This window comes from Canis lupus, chromosome 12, assembly GCF_048164855.1.
Source record: "Canis lupus baileyi chromosome 12, mCanLup2.hap1, whole genome shotgun sequence".
Classification (NCBI taxonomy): Eukaryota; Metazoa; Chordata; class Mammalia; order Carnivora; family Canidae; genus Canis; species Canis lupus.
Genome location: NC_132849.1, coordinates 16,044,981 through 16,060,947, shown reverse-complemented (window position 1 = coordinate 16,060,947; position 15,967 = coordinate 16,044,981). Strand labels below are relative to the sequence as shown.

General features: G+C 51.7%; 1 protein-coding gene and 1 long non-coding RNA gene across 2 annotated transcripts; one reads left to right on the top strand and one right to left on the bottom strand.

Moving 5' to 3' along the window:
• Positions 1–18: 18 nt before the first annotated feature.
• BOLA3 (bolA family member 3) lies at positions 19–10,604 on the top strand. The gene is made up of 4 exons (XM_072769862.1): positions 19–139; positions 2,480–2,603; positions 4,635–4,723; positions 10,358–10,604. The coding sequence occupies exons 1-4, from the start codon at positions 86–88 to the stop codon at positions 10,421–10,423; spliced, it is 333 nt and encodes a 110-aa protein (XP_072625963.1). The 5' UTR covers positions 19–85; the 3' UTR covers positions 10,424–10,604.
• LOC140601216 (uncharacterized) lies at positions 10,356–12,598 on the bottom strand. The gene is made up of 2 exons (XR_012004261.1): positions 12,029–12,598; positions 10,356–11,664 (listed from the first exon to the last, which is right to left on the bottom strand). It is a non-coding gene; the product is annotated as an uncharacterized lncRNA (long non-coding RNA).
• Positions 12,599–15,967: the final 3,369 nt, after the last annotated feature.

Here is a 15,967-nt window from a genome sequence, read left to right as displayed (position 1 = left end):
CCTCGCCCGCGGCGGCTCCCGGGCTCCGGCCCCGCGCCTCTCGGGGGACGCGGCGACCTCGGGCGGCGGGCCGCGTCGGCCGGGCATGGCGGCGTGGAGCCCGGCCGCGGCGGGGCCGCTGCTCCGCGGGATCCGCGGGGTGAGCGCGGGCGGGCCGGGCTGCTGCTCCCGGGCGGGAGGCGCGGCGGGGCCTCGGGGCCGGGCTCCCGGAGAGCGCGGCGCAGGGCCCGGGGCCGGCCCTCCCTGCCTCCCTCCCTGCCTCCCTCCCGTCCACTCCTGGTGGGTTCGGCCCTGCAGGGGAGGGGGCCCGGCCCGGGCAGCGGAGAAACGTCAGGGCCCCGCGCGCGCTGGCGGAGCTCCGAGCCTGGGGGGGGGGGGGGGTCGGGGGTCGGGGCCTGGGGGGGCGAGGGGGACAGACAGAAACCGTCGCCGTCCGGCGGGCGCGGAGCAAGCGGTGTCGACGCTCGGCGCCGGAGACCCCGCGGTCACCCCGAGTCCTGGCCGGGAGCCGGGGCGTGCGGGGCTCCGGGCTTTGGGCAAGTCCTCCGGGCTCTGCGACCTGAACCTTCTCGGAGTCCCACGCGCCCGGAGTGGACGCCCAGCAGAGGGCACTCCCCGCGCGCTCTCCTCGGTTCTCTCCGTCTCTGACTCCCGCTCTCCTCCCTTCTTCCACTTGCCCTCACCTTCTTACTTCGCTCCGGCTGCTCTTGAACCTGCCTCCGCCAAGTGTAAAGAGCTGACAACTTTCAGCATTTAGGAGTTTTGTCAGTAGCTTGCTCGGGTAAAGGCCGCTGCCTCCAAATTGGCTCAAATGGAGGGACGACCTCCCAAGGACTCGGCAATGCTAAGCACCCTCCCCCTTAGTGATTACTGCTCCCTGCTACCTGGTTACCCTCCGCCCTTGCCCCTGCCCCGAGTCTCTGTCCTCCAAAGAGGCTCCATCCCCTCCCCCTCCTCCAGCCCAATCTTAGCCAGGCCCACAACATCAAGTTCCTGTCCTTCCACACAGCACTCAGTCTCATTCCAGATCTTTCTTCTGACCTGCACTGCAACCGCCTGCTAGAATTGAGACTTCTTTGCAGGTGCCAGGGGGCGTGGCTGAATGAGGTGCACATTCTGCTCATTCATTTGTTCATTCTTTCATCCATCCTTCACCCAAGTCTCCTGGAGGGCCTGTCCTGGCCCAGCTTTGGAAGGCTGCAGTAAGAGGATAGATGCAGTCTGAACCTTCGAAACCAGCTGGTGAATAAGCCAGTGCACAGATCATTTTAAGGATGGCGCTTCGAGGGGCACCTGGGTTGCTCAGTCAGTTAAGAGCCTGACTCTTGATCTCAGGGTGATGAGTTCAAGCCCTGTGTTAGGCTCTGCGGTGGGTGTGGAGCCTACTTAAAAGACGAAGAAAAAGGTCCTTTGAGATCTAACACAGCACCCTGCTCTAGGCCATCAGGAAAGGCCCGAGGACGGGACTGAAGGGTGAAGGGATGGTGCTTTCAGGACCAGCATCAGATATACAGCACTTGTGTCTCCCACCTGCCATCCCCCTCCAGTCTCAGGCCCTGTGCTGCTCCCTTTGTAATACTGGGCATTTTCCTGACTTTCCTGACTAGCTTCTAAAGACACTGTTTTGTGCAGGTTACTTTGGCACCAAGAGGCCTCAAACTCCATAACCTTTAGCCTGGCATTCAAGACCTGCCATGCTCTCTGTTCAGTCTCCCTTTCAGCATGTGCTCAACCCAGCCAAGAGGCTGCAGGCCCGGTTTTTTGTTCTTTCTACTATAAGAGTTGAGACATGTTCCCATCGGAAGCACTGGCTCCCTGTGGTATCCCCCAAGGGGCAGGGTGAGTGCTGTTGCCAAAGGTAAATAACCTAACAATGTTTCTCCTTTAGGTCATTTAATAGCATTTTGTTGCTTCTTCCCAATAAGAATTAGTACAGATCGCAAAGTGCACCTGGCTTAGTGAGCAACAGGCCACAAGGCCACATCCCACTGGAGGGTGTGAAATGTTCATCAGGCTGACAGGATAGGCCGCATTTGGTCCCAGCCAGGTGTGGGTGTGGGCACGCTGGCCTGGGGAGATGCGTCTGAGGCGCCCTGGCCAGCCTCTAGCTCTGCATCTCACTGATGGACCCACCCTAGCACTTGCCTTCATGCCCCCCTCCCTCGTTTCTTCACCTCTAAAGTTGATGTCATGGTGTCTCTCTCACTGCAGTACCCTGAGGAGTTCAAGGTCTCTTAAGTTTGTCTTGTCTCTGGAGTCAAAGTTGAGTCATTTCACTTCTCGGCTCCATTTACTCCCCAAAACGTTTGTTCTGTGTCCTGGGAGCTTCAGCGGACATCCGATGCCACACAGTCCCTCTGATACAGCCCATGGCCACGCTGGAGGCGGGGGCTGGGCCCCGGGGTGGGGGGTAAAGGCAGGTGGGGCCTGGGGGCGCCATCATCTTGCCCTGCCATGACTCTTCTCTGTTCTGCGGCAGCCTCCTCTTGTCCACTGTGCCCAGCGGATGTTTGCCTCGCAGACTGAGGGGGAGCTCAAAGTGACCCGGATTCTCAAAGAAAAGTTTCCTGGGGCTACAGCTATCAAAGTCACTGACATTTCAGGTGAGGTTTTTCTCTCCTTCCCACGGAGTTTGGTGGGATTGGGCCCTCTGCTGGGGGAGAGGCAGGGGGCTGGACAGAGCCAACTCGCCATCAGCGGCTTCTCAGTACGTGTGGCTTTTGGACAGATGGAATATGGCCTCTCCCAGCTGATGGCAGGGAGGTGGATGTGGAAGCATTAGAGGGAAACTGTGTGTGGGGATATGGCCCGGCTGGGAGGACTTCTGGTCGCTAGCCCGGTGCGATTCCAATGATCCCTCTAGTCACCCTGAGGTTCAGGTCCCGAGTCTTTAATTTGACTTGGAGATGAACATTAGTTTCTCCACATTCTTCTGACACCCTAGAATGTTAGAGCTAGAGCTGACCCCAGAAGGATTTTATCCTTTTGAAAGTAACTTTCTTCCTTTCCTCATGAGGAGCTGAGCCCAAAAAGGCCAAAGAACCCAGCCCCTCACAGGAAGGAGGTAGCAGAAGTGGAACCAGCACCAGGACATAGGGGGACGCAGGCAGACTCTGCTGAGTCCAGTTACCAGCCCCAGGCACCTCAGAAGTCCATGGGGGACTGCGTGTTAGGAAGAGGCTGGGGAGGCGAGTTCTGCACCCAGGCCAGGAGGACAGGGCCTTTGTCCAGACACACATGTAGAACAGCTTAGCAGGAAGGTGGGCATCTACCTGCATCTCTCCAGACCCAGACGTGTCTTTGCCACGAGGGCTCCCTGGCTTCTCTGAGAACATAACATCTGCAAGCATCAGGAGAAAGTCTAAAAAAGTACTTTTTATTTGAAACTACAGACAAATTAATCAATCCAAAGATCCACTGGCATGGGAGGTCAGGCAAGCCCTCTGGGGTGTTCCAGGGTGGTGCTGAGGCCTTGACGTTAGGAGTCCTATAGCTGCCCCAGGCTCAGGTCAGCCAGAGCTGGAACGTGGCCTTCGGGCTGCCCCTGCCTCGCCCTGAATGGAGTGTGGAAAGGGAATCGAGGCCAGGAAGCTTGGTTAACCAAAGCTCGGATCCCTAGTGCACATAAAGCCTGCTGAGTAAATTGCACCTCTCAGAAACTAGCTGGGTGCTACCAGCCCTGGGTACATGTTCCTTCTTGCCCACACTGCTTCATGCTAGGGCAGCACCCTTCCATCAGTCATCAGCACTAGCTCTCCAGCCACGTGGAGACAAAGTTTGGGCAGGGGGTGGATGTGTCCACCATAGGCTCTGCCTGGACAACATGGCCAAAAAGCTGCTCCCTCCCTGAGGAAGCCCAAGATGAGACCCTGAGGGCTGCTCCCAGACCAGGAGGGGCTAAGGAGAGCTTGATGACTACAGCTCAGTGACCAGCATGTCTGCAGCTGCCACCATACTGCTGTGTCCCTGTCTCTCTCATGCGCCCATTCTTTTCTTTCCATTAGTATTACGCAGTTTTTTTTTAAACCAAGCTTTGTTGTATTTTTCATTTTTATTTTATTTTATTTTTAAAGATGTTATTTATTTATTCATAATAGAGCGAGAGAGAGACAGAGGCAGAGGGAGAAGCAGGCTCCATGCAGAGAGCCCGATGTGGGACCCGACCCCGGGACCACAACCTGAGCCAAAGGCAAGCCAACTGCTGAGCCACCCAGGCATCCCAATTTTTGCATTTTTAAAAATATTGATTGCTGGTCCTTTGGAAGGTTGAACCTTCCATTCCATAGTTGGTTGGCCTACTAAACAAATATGGGGCAAACCTACGTTTCCTAGGCTTTCCATGCCTTGTGCCTTATGTTACATAGTCCACAAGTAATACTCCTGGGTAGGGCAACTGCCTTGGAAAAGGAAGAGCACATTTTGGATCAAGACAGCCTGTAGGGGGTGTGTGGTCGGGTTGCAAGCCTTGACAGTTTTAGCAACTTTCCCAAATAAGAATATTTAAAAATAAATAAATAAATAAATAAATAAGAATATTCATACCTACTTTGGATTATATGGTACTTTGAGGATCTATGGGATTGTGGCCGCTGTAAGTTAATAACTGAAAGACTTTCAAGTCCTGTTTATTTCAGGAGGCTGTGGGGCGATGTATGAAATCCAGATCGAGTCAGAAGAATTTAAGGAGAAAAGAACCGTCCAACAGCATCAAATGGTCAATCAGGTCAGTAGAAGCTGTTGCTGGGCTCCAGTATCTTGAGAGGGCCTGAGGAGCAGGGAGGGCATTTTAATTGTCAGTCCTAGGAAAGAGTAATGCAATACCACACTCATGCAGACAGCATTCAGGACGTGAGCAAAATGTAATCTGGAACTATCTGGAATCAGATGGTGGGCAAATAGGAATTTTATTCAGAACTGAAAACAAACTACCCAATAGTTATTTTACATTTCCTTATATATTTCTTTATGTAATGCTACCAATGTTTGCCTTACATATTTGTAAACATACACGTACTAAAAAATAGATGTTTTTGTAGATTTAAAGATATTTTTTTAGCATCTCTTTGGACTGCTTTGCAGCTGGGTATGGCATGATTGAAAATTCCTCCAGCTGCCCCAGACCCAGTGACAGGACATTTGGGGCCCAGAACATCAGATTTAACCAGGCTAGGTCCAGCTTATTCATGATCTATGCTTATTTTACTTGGAATTTATACCAGCCTTGACCCCTGGCCTGCATCTGCAGAGCCACCCCCTGCAGCAGGGGCATCTGACACCATTCTGGAAAGTCTTGCACATTGTGAACTAGTTTAATTTTTGTGCAACACAGCTCTGGTCATGAGAACCCCTCTGTGGCCCTGTGTATATCTGGTTCCAGTGTCCCAGAGCTATTCCAGGCCTCCACCCTTCTCCGAATGAACCCTCCTTTGGCCCCTGCTTGTTTTTCTGTCTGTGCATCTGGACCTTTGTCCAGATCAGACCTCCTGCCTGGGTTCCCTTCCTCTTTTTCAGCACCCAGCTCAAACGCTGCCCCGCCCCCCACCTGCCTGGCAGGGATTGAATGTCCCTGCACCCTCTGACTGCAGCATTTTCTGCCTTGCGTCCCGAATAGTTATGTCCCTGCTGTCTGTCCCTTGGCCCTGTCATCCCTTTGTGGGCTGTTTCCTTTTGAATCCATCTTTGGATTCTTCACAGAGCCCAGTCTTTGGCTTGGATGTGGACATCTATGGCCATATGGTGTGCTGCTGGTCTGCCGAGAGGTCTGGGGTGGAACGGCTACTTTGCTTTCCCAAAAGTGCTTGTAGTCCCACGTGATCTCAGAGGTAGGAGCCAAGGCAAGACAGGGAAGACCTGACTGGCCTCAAAATTACTCAGGCTGTCTGGTGTGCCTGGACTCCTAGGGGCACTGTTATTTTGAGTGCATCCCCTGGCCTGAAGCCACCGTTACAAGTGGGGAAGGAGGCAGGTTCTAGAGTCTGTCTGCCCACATCACACACGTGGACTCTGCTACTTTCTAGCCGTGGAAACTTGGGCAACTTAATCAACGCTGTGGGCCTGTGCCTCAGTTTTTTAATCTGTCACTGGGAAGAGAAACAGGACTCACCTCAGAGGGCTGTTTTGAAAATTAGTGGTAAAGCACACATGTGGCACTGAGAACACGGCCTGCCACCTTGTAAGCTGTCAGTAAACATCAGCGGCCATCACCATCATCATCTTTGTCCACAGCATTGGGTGGAGCCCATGCCGTGTCTGAGGGGGAACGCAGCTGTTCCCTCGGTTTGAGGGAATGTCCCCTACATCATCATGGGCTCAAGGCTTCCTCTGGACCCCCGTAGAATATGGACTTTCCTGGTACCATCCTAGTGGGAGAGCCCTGCACGCCAGTCTGCACTGTGCTAGGAAGCTAGCTCCATGCAGGCCGGCCCTGGGTATGTTTTGTACACTGCTGTGTTGCCTACACCTCACAAGGGAGCTGGCACATACAGAAGCCCAACCAGTTTTTGAGAGTTTGTAGACAGTAAGGAGAACTGGCCTCGTTTGGTTATTGGCTCACAGATAAAGGAAATGTTTGGTGGCTGAAAGCCCTCACATTTCAGAGAATTCACCTGCTGGCACTGGTGTACTTTTAAAACTCAGGTCACTATAGTAGCCGCTTTGCCCACCCAAGCACTGCTTATTGCCCACTCAAGCTGTTAGCAGGCCATGTGGTTCCACAGCCAGATGCCCACTGAGCCAGAGCCAGACCCTCAGCCTGTGCAGAGGCCCTGGTCAGCCACAGCAAGCTGCTAGGGCTCCACTGCACACATCTCAAGGTACTCTTGCACTCCTGGGCATTTTCAGATGATCACATTTGCAGGTGTTGGCTCTGTGGGAATCTGTGGGAGGAACAGAATGAAATGTCTTTGAAAGCAAGTCAGTTGGCCTGCAGGGGGCTAAGCTCGACCTGGAGTTAGCCGCCCATCTATTAGAGGTGTTGGAAATGAGGGTTCTGATGGGCACTCACGGAGGAGGAGTCTGACCTAAAAGTGGAGTGGAAGAGAGGTGAGCAGACTCCGCACTCCCCAGCTTCTGTTCCATGGGTGCTGAGTCAGCAGCTTATTCGGGAGGAAGTGATGGTGGCACTGGAGGATCTGCTGGGATGCTCTGGATGCCCCAGCTATTGGGTGGGGGGCCTGGTGGTCCTGGGCTGGGGTGAAGCTTTCCCCGTTGGTCTTGCTTTGTCACCCTAATAGAATCAAGACTCTCAGGCCCAAAATGCCCTTGAGAGGCCACGTGGTCCATCTGATCCCAGAATCCACTTACGATCTCCCTGCCTGATTCCCTGGGGACAAGGTGTCCCTGCTATCACGACTCACACCTGCCCCACCCTCAGCAGAAATGTGCCATTCTTCAGGGACCCTGCCGACCTGTGGCCTAGACTCTTTCAGCATCTGAGGCTCATCAGCCTTCTCCTCTGGAATAGTCACCAGTATTGACTTTGGGCCAGGCCCCAGGGATGCCACCCAGCCTTTTCCTGCCCTGGGAAACAGCCACAGGGAGAGAAGTGAGCACTGAGTTCCCTTTTGTGTTAGACGAGGCCGGTTCCTTCTTGGCTGTCTGCTGCACAGTGGGATCCAAGCCTCCGTGTCCTTATTGGCAAAGATCGCATGAGATGTCTGGCCACACGTGTCTGGCCTTGTGACGCATGTGGAAGGCATTTTGGCCACAGCAGGTGCCCTCTCCCCTTCTCAGCCTCTTTCTTGTGTGTTGCCCATTCACCTGTCCCTGAAGGTGCCTCCACCCATATCTCCCCTGCCTGGAGCCCCACAGCGGATGCCCTGGTGCCTGGGGGAGTCCAGACCCACCCTCTTCTCTGTGGCCTGCTCCTGATTCACAGCCAGGCTTCCCCTGGTGAATTGGGCCAGGTTCCCAGCCTTCCCTCCTGGACCCACTTCTTGGTCCCTCTGCCTGTCCCACTCCCAACTGTCCAGCTCCTGGTTTGCCTCCTCCATGAAGGGCCAGTGTCAATGCAAGCTCCCTCCTGTGAACATGCACAGCAACGCCTGTGTGCTTGTGGACTGGCAGCGCCTATCACTATCTCCCTTGCCCATTTTGGGGGCCCTTGTATTACTTCCCTTTACCTCTTTCATCCTTTTCCCATGCCTTTTGTATCTGTGACCCCAGCACAGTAGCAGGCACTGAGAAATGTTTACCCAAACTACATCTTACAAACTGTGGGGCTATGGCCCAGTCACTTCCCTACCAGGACATCAGCTGTGAAATTACCTGCTTGCCTGCTTGATCTTTTTTTTTCTTTTAAAGATTTTATTTATTTATTTATTTATTTATTTATTTATTTATTTATTTATTTATTTATTTGACAGAGAGAGAGAGAGACAGCGAGCACAAGCAGGGGGAGCAGCAGGCAGAGGGAGAGGGAGAAGCAGGCTCCTCTCTGAGCAGAGAGCCCGATGTGGGGCTCAATCCCAGGACCTGGGGATCATGACCTGAGCTGAAGACAGATGCTTAACCAACCGAGCTACCCAAGTGCCCCTAGTCCAATGATCTGTAAGACCTTCTGTAGTGGGGAGATATGCTGACCTCGTCTCAGAAGCCTGCAAGAGAGCTGCTAGAAGGCATTGGGAGGTCTCAGTGCCCAGGGCATGAGGGCTCAAGGCCTTCCATGTGAAGGTGTGCCTGGGCCCACACTAGCCAAGGAGGCTTTAAGGATTGTGCCCCAGGTGACAGCCTAAACATGGGGACAGGGACAGCCTTTAGGGGGCATTCTGTGCCTGCAGAAAGCAGAGAGCTTGTGGCCCAGCTACGTTCCCTCTCCAGGGTGAGGACAGGAGTCTTCCCCCATGCCCCTCGGGGCATTTCTGTTGTCTGCAGAGTCCAGGGGCGTTGGTGAGTTGGTGAGTGTGGAAGGGGGTGGTACATGTCCTTGGCTCCCAGCACACAGCAGCTCCTGCTTCGGGGCTGGACAGGAGCCCAAGGGAAACGAGAAGTAGCCACAACATTAGGTTCAGGTCCTAATTCTGTTCCTCGCTTGCTGAGTTTGGACAGGGGACAGATTCCATTTCTTTTTATCGAAGAAAGGGATAGGACTAGATTTTCTCTAAGGAGTCTTCTCCCTATAAACCTGACCACACGTTAGGGATATTTTTTGTTGTAAAGTAGCAAATGCAAACAAAGGGAATAAATTGCCAGAATTATCTGGTTTCTGGTATATCTAGATTCAGGGTTGTTTTTTGGGTTTTTTTTTTTTTAAGATTTTATTTATTCATGAGAGACACAGAGGCAGAGGCAAAGGCAGAAGGAGAAGTAGGCTCCCTGTAGGGAGCTCAATGCAGAACTTGATTCCAGGAGCCTGGGATAACCACTGAGCCATCCAGACAGATGTCCCTAGGGTCTTAAACAAGTTTATCTGTTTGCTCTTTTTCATGCTCTCTCTCTCCACCTCTCTGAGCTTTTAGTTTCTGTGTGTTGGCCTTACTATCTCCTACTGGAGATGGGCTTTCTCTTTTTATTGGAAAATATGGCCCTCAGCCACCTCCAACTGACATTGTTCAAGTAAAATGACCCGAGACAAGGCTCCACCCAGAAAAATCCCAGTCGAGATTCTGATTGGCCCAGTTTGGGTCCCATGTCACCCCTGGACCAATCAGGCTGCACCAGACGGACACAGCTACCTAAATATCAGGCAAATTGGTAAGTCCAAGAGCAGTACACAATGAAGATATCCAGTGGCTAGTGGACAAGGGGGAGTATAGAACAGTGTGTTTAAAATACTACCATTTGTGTTCCTAAAAGGTAGCAGGGTGGGACACCTGGGTGGCTCAGTGGTTGAGCATCTGCCTTCAGCTCAGGTTGTGATCCCGGGGTCCTAGGATCAAGCCTGCATTGAGCTCCCTGCAGGGAGCCTGCTTCTGCCTCTGCCTCTGCCTCTGCCTTCCTCACTCTCTCTCTAGGTCTCTCATAAATAAATAAAGAAAATCTTAAAAAAAAAAAAAAAAGGTACCAGGGTGGAGCTATATTCATATTAGCTTAAATATGCATTTTTCAATCATTGCAAAGACACACAGGAAATTGACACCATTTCTCTATTTGTGGATGGTGGTGGGAATGAGGGGTGGTGGAGGACAGGTTTGGGGGCGGGGGGAAGGAAACTTCAGTGCACACCTTTCTATAACTTTTGATTTTTGAGCCTCATTAGACACTAATTTTAAAAAAACAAAACAAAACTATTTTCTAAAAAAAAAGGAAAAACTGGTTAGCCAAAGCAGGTGTTGAGCCTCCTGTGGAGCCAAACACACTCACAGAGACTTACTGTAATCCATGTCAAATGCAAAACAGTGATGCTCTTCTACTTACTTAGGCACTAAAAGAAGAAATCAAAGGGATGCACGGATTGCGGATATTTACCTCTGTCCCCAAACACTGACCATGGCCTGGCTACATAGATGCTGCTACTTAACGCCTTTGGATGAACTTGGCTGACACCATCCTTTCCTAGGCATTTATCAAAAAAGTTATGTATTTTGTTCATAGACATTTCTGTATTATAATCATAGAAGGATATGTTCTCTATTTAGAGATTAATTAAAGGCAACAGACAACTGAAACCTTTGAAGAGCCACTGGTGATGCATCCAGTTCCTTTGTTTCAGAGGCACTGTCCTTTTGCCCAGAGTGCTCTTGTCCTCAGACACTGCAGTCTTGCTGCTACACACGTGGATTGGAGTGCCAGCTAGTTGTCATGTCAAGAGACTTTCTTGTTTCTTCTCCTCTAGGGAACTATTAAGGCCCCTTAATCTTACCAAAAAAGAAAAGAAAAAAAGGAAAGAGAAAAAAAATATTGTTTGGTTTTACTATTCCCTCAGTTTAATGCCTGTCTTTCCCTTCCTCCAAACTTCTTACCAGAATGATGTTAGACCTTCAATTTCTTACTACCTGGCGTGGACTCTGAGGAGTCTGGGACGCCAGGGTCAAGGTCTTCTTCCTGCTTGAAGATCTGCCACACTCTGCATCTCACCTCCCACAGCAGAAGTGGAAAAGGTTTGCTTTCCCAGCTCCCTCGCCAATGGGCACAGGTCGGTGGTCTAGACCCAGCCCATCAGACGGATCTGGACTTTGAATTGGGGAGCTGAGAAGGAGGGGTAGTGGCACGTCCATCCCAGCAGCCGCGGCAGCAGGGTCCGGCGCTCCGCCTGTGCGAGACTGTGGGAGAGTTTGTGTAACAAGCTGCCGTCTCTGGAGTCTGCCGTGGCCGTCGCAGTGTCTGGGTCGGTGGCATGATTTTTAGGCTCTGGTAACAGAGCCTTCCCCGTTCCTGCCCAAAGCAGAAGCTGGTTCGCCATTGTTCCCACAAATCTGTGACTGTTCCATGTCCTTTCACTAAATTCTTTATTGTTCACACCAGTCTGGTCAGTGTTGCTTGCAACTGAGAGCCCTAATGGGTTCTCCTGTTCCCGTGTGGCTCCTGCCCTGCCACCCCCGCTTCCCTGCTGGACAGCTTCCTGAGCCACTGTGTCCACTGCCCCTCCTGGTCCCCAGCACCCCAGTCACCGTGGTGAGGGCGGCCTGATCATCTGCTTCTTTCTCCAGTGTGTCCTTTGTCTGTCATGGAGCTGCTCACCAGGGAAAGCCGTGGTCACTAGCATTTCCGAGGCTCCCCAGTACCTCCCTAAGAAATGAAAGTATGTCGTTAAAACAACCTGGGGCCTGAGTTTGGGAGCAGCACAAATTGTGAATGTTCTGTTCCCATACCATGCCCCCATTTTGGGGTTTAAAAATATTCTCTGTCTCCGCAGTATGGGGGAGGGATTGGTGTCCTGCCAAGGCAGACCCGCCTTTTACATGGAATAAGAGCTGAGTTGTGTAAGAGCTGAGAAGCCAGGATAAAACAGAACCGAGGATCAGAGGCGCCTCTGAAAGCGCAGCGCAGGGGACAGCTTTTAGGTGGTGGAGGGAGGAAACGCCTCGGAAAAGCCCCGAGGCCTGGAGAAGGTAGCGGTCGGCGGGAACAGGATTCGGCACCGGTTGGTTACCTGCGTGGAGCCCAGCTGTCCTCCTGGGGCTGGGCTGGACGTAGCCTCTGCTTCTCAGGAACAGAATAACGTAGAAATGACAAGGTGCAGCTTCAGGGACTATGTGGTAGAAGGCACCGCGGCTTCCTGCTCCTCCTCGGGTTGCTGACTGGGGGAAGGGAGCCGCCATGTCGTGAGGGCCTCGAGCAGCCGTGGAGAGGGCCTCGCGAGGAACCGCCGCCTCTTAGCCACAGCCTATGGGACAGGCCTGCCGACGGCCAGCACGGAACTAAACCTTCTGCCCAAACCAGAGCCATTTGGGTAAGCCGTCTCAGAAGCGTGTCCTCCCGAGTCCCAGCCACAGCTAAGCCTTCAGACAGCTGTCGCCCCAGCCGGCACCTTGACTGCCGCTTGCCAGAACCACTGAGCTAAGCTACTCCCAATTCTTGACCAACAGAAATTGGGAGATAATAAATATTTGTTGTTTGAAGCCACTAAGTTTTGGGGGAAGCTCTAGAAGGAAGGATAACTGTACACTGGCGCTTGTGCGCTACGGGCAGGACACTGGGGCGGTTCACCTATTGAAGGAGACGCTGAAGAGCCGAGCTGCCGAAAGGATGGGGTAGAGCTAAGTGTCCCACAGGTCCCCGGGGCTCCGCATCTTCTGTCTATTTCTCTCTGCAGATCGACTTTATTAGATACATTTCTCGTAGATGGGCATTCACCATATACTGCCCGTGTATGACTCACTGTACTGCCCAGAGCTCTGAATTTTTATACTTAATGTCCAAGGCGCGAGAAGGGCAGAACTTTCTTCCAAGTTCCAGTCCAAAGAATGCCAGGGAAGGCCTCTGATGGGCCCACCTTGAATCAGGTGCCACCCAGGAGTCCTATGACGCGGCAGTCTTTCTCTGGACTCTGGTTTAGAGTGGAGAGAAGAGCAATTGGCAAAAAAAAAGTGAGGGTTCTGTGCCAAGAAGAGGCTGGGGCAAACAACAGGCTTTTTTTTTTTTTTTTTTTTTAATTTTAAGATTGTATTTATTTTAGAGAGAGACAGAAAGAGCATGTGCAGGGGGAGCAGCAGGTAGAGGGAGAAGGTGAAGCAGACCCCACCGAGCAGGGAGCACGACGCTGGGCTCCATCCCAGGACCGGGAGATCGGACTGGAGCTGAAGTCAGACACTTAACTGACTGGGCTACCCAGGCCCCCCAACAATAGGTATTCTTGACTGGAGGGAAAGATGATGTGGCCTGGCAGGCCTCCTAGGAGTGGGGGGACACCAGAGAACTTCGGACTCTTGCCTGGCTTCACCCCACTCCCACCCCAGGTGACTCTTCAGGCCCGGAGAAACGTGTCAGCCCTACCACTTCCACATGTCTGTTCCCAAATCTGGCAACAACGTTTCAAGGAGTTCCCTGCCGCCCTCTGCAGTTATCCTTCCTCCAAAACTAAAAGGAAAGTTGGGAGAGGAATCAGAGCTTCTTTTTAGTTGATTAAACAAGAAGAAATTGTTTACTCTGAGTGGCCAGAGTATAACATTGTATCTGATACGGCCAACCCTTAGCTTTTTGATTAAGTGCTACTTGTGGAAATTGCTGAATCGATTTGGTACATTTTCTGAGTCAAGTGTCCTTTTTTTTTTTTTTTTTTTTTAATGATAGTCACACAGAGAGAGAGAGAGAGAGAGAGAGAGGCAGAGACACAGGCAGAGGGAGAAGCAGGCTCCATGCACCGGGAGCCTAACGTGGGATTCGATCCCGGGTCTCCAGGATTGCGCCCTGGGCCAAAGGCAGGCGCCAAACTGCTGCACCACCCAGGGATCCCCTCAAGTGTCCTTTTAAAAACAATGTACTCTTCTCCAGCAGAAAATCCAAAGCACCTTGAGATAGGTGCTTGCTGACCAGATAAATCAACCTAAGGGACACTGCCCTGCCCATAGCCCTCCCCCAGGCTGGTTGGGTCCCAAGGGTTCATGTAGTGCCCCTCTCTCCCCTGATTAGACCACCCAGCTAGCAGCTAGCCCACGGGCTGGCCAGCAGCCTGGGAGGGGCCCTGGGGCCACCAAACCCCAGCCATGTGCTTGAATTGGCAAAGAGCGGAGGAATCCAAGTCTCTTTCTGGCGAATCCAAACTGGAAAGGGTGAGAGTAAATGACCCAAGGACCAAGGACAGCTCATGGCTGGTGGAAAGCTCTGGGCTAACAAATAAGGGCAATTCCAATCAGGAACTATGGAGAGAATCCATCCAGGAGAAACGGAAGTTGGAAAAATGGCCTGGCAGATGCCCTGCGAGGCATTTGCAAATCTGAGTTAAGAGGAAGCGGACACCGGAAATAAAGTAGACAGTGATTCTCACTCCTGCTGCAAATGAGAACCACCTGGGGTGTTTAAAAATACTCACACCTGGGGCGCTTCCAGGTCCAGAGGCAGAGACCAAGCAGTGAAAGACAGGCGAACCGCCCTGCGTGCCTTAGAGCCTCCTGAGTCAGGACAGACCCCCTACCTCTGTCCCCAAAACTGGGTGAGGCTTGCCCTGCTCACCCCCTTTCCTTCCATGGGGCGGCTGCGCCTGTGTGTTTGCCAGCTCGCCTCCATCCCCTACCCACCTTGGTGAGGGGGGCCTGCAGGGGCTGCCCCCACCCCCTGATTCCACCGGGGGATCGGGGACGGTGGGAGAGTGTCCCGGCCACCGGAGCTGGAGGTGGGCCCCGGTCCCCCACCTGCCCCAGGCGGGCCAGGCCTCTGCCATCTGGGAGTTTCCCGAGTTTTCTGGAGCACCCTCTGGCCGGCAAGGTAAGACACCCCTCCCACCCCCACCTCGCAGATGCCAGGTGCATGTCAGAAACCTTTGGCTTGAGTCAACAGAGTTGTTTCTTGCTTGCAACCCAGGAAGCCTGAAGCCACACCATCCCTATCTTACCATTCTCCCCTTGCCCGAGTGAGCCCGACTTTTGACATCTTTTACATTTGCATTCGTTCTAATAATGCTGATAGGATTAAGTCTGTCATTAGGTGCTGTCAGGAAACTGGTCTCATTTCCTAGGTCGTGGTAAGATACCCTGACACTGTGAATTTCAAAGAACACTTAGGCACTTTAATTTTGTTTTGTTTTGTTCTAGAAAAATATAATGATTATTAGAGAGGCAGATAGGAGGGTTTCTTCAATCACGTTGACCTTTATTCAAGCATCATTTATTTATTCAGAACCTGAACGTCTGTCATCATCTCTGGCCTCGGCCAGCAGGCCACCTCCCCAGCAGTTATAAAAACCCACAGGTCCTCAGGGAGCAGAATAGCCAGCTAAACAAATGGATGAAAGAGTAAAAAAAATGAGAACAACTAAGGTTCAAGTAATAATGTTAGCTTTTTTTAAATAAATGGTTTTTAGGACAGTTATATAACTGTTTTTAGAACTATTTTAGATTTACAGAAAAATGGAGAAGATAGTAGAGTGCCTGTGTATCCCACACCATTTCCCCTACTCTCAGCAGTTTAGATTAGCGTGGTACATTTGTTACAATTAATGAACCAATATTGATACGGTATTACAAATTAAAGCCCATAGTTTATTCAATATCCTTACTTTTCCCTTAGTATCTTTTCCCTGGTGCCCCTCCAGGACACCACATTACATGTCGTTGTCATGTCCCCTTTGGCTTCTTCTTGGCCATGACAGTTTCTCAAAATTTCCTTGCTTTTGATGACCCTTTAGTTTTTTTTTTTTTCCCCTTTAGTTTTTAAATAGTGCATACCGATATATCCTGTGAGGAAATTATGGATGTGTTTGACAGAAAGCAATTTTTTTTTTTTTTTTTTTTTTAGAAAGCAATTTTTTTGTCATTAAAAATGAGCTTCTGCTTGGGGCAACTGGCTGCCTCAGTGGGTGGACCGTACAACTCTTAATCTCTGGATCATGAGTTCGAGCCCCACATTGGGTGTAGAGTTACTTAACATAAATAAA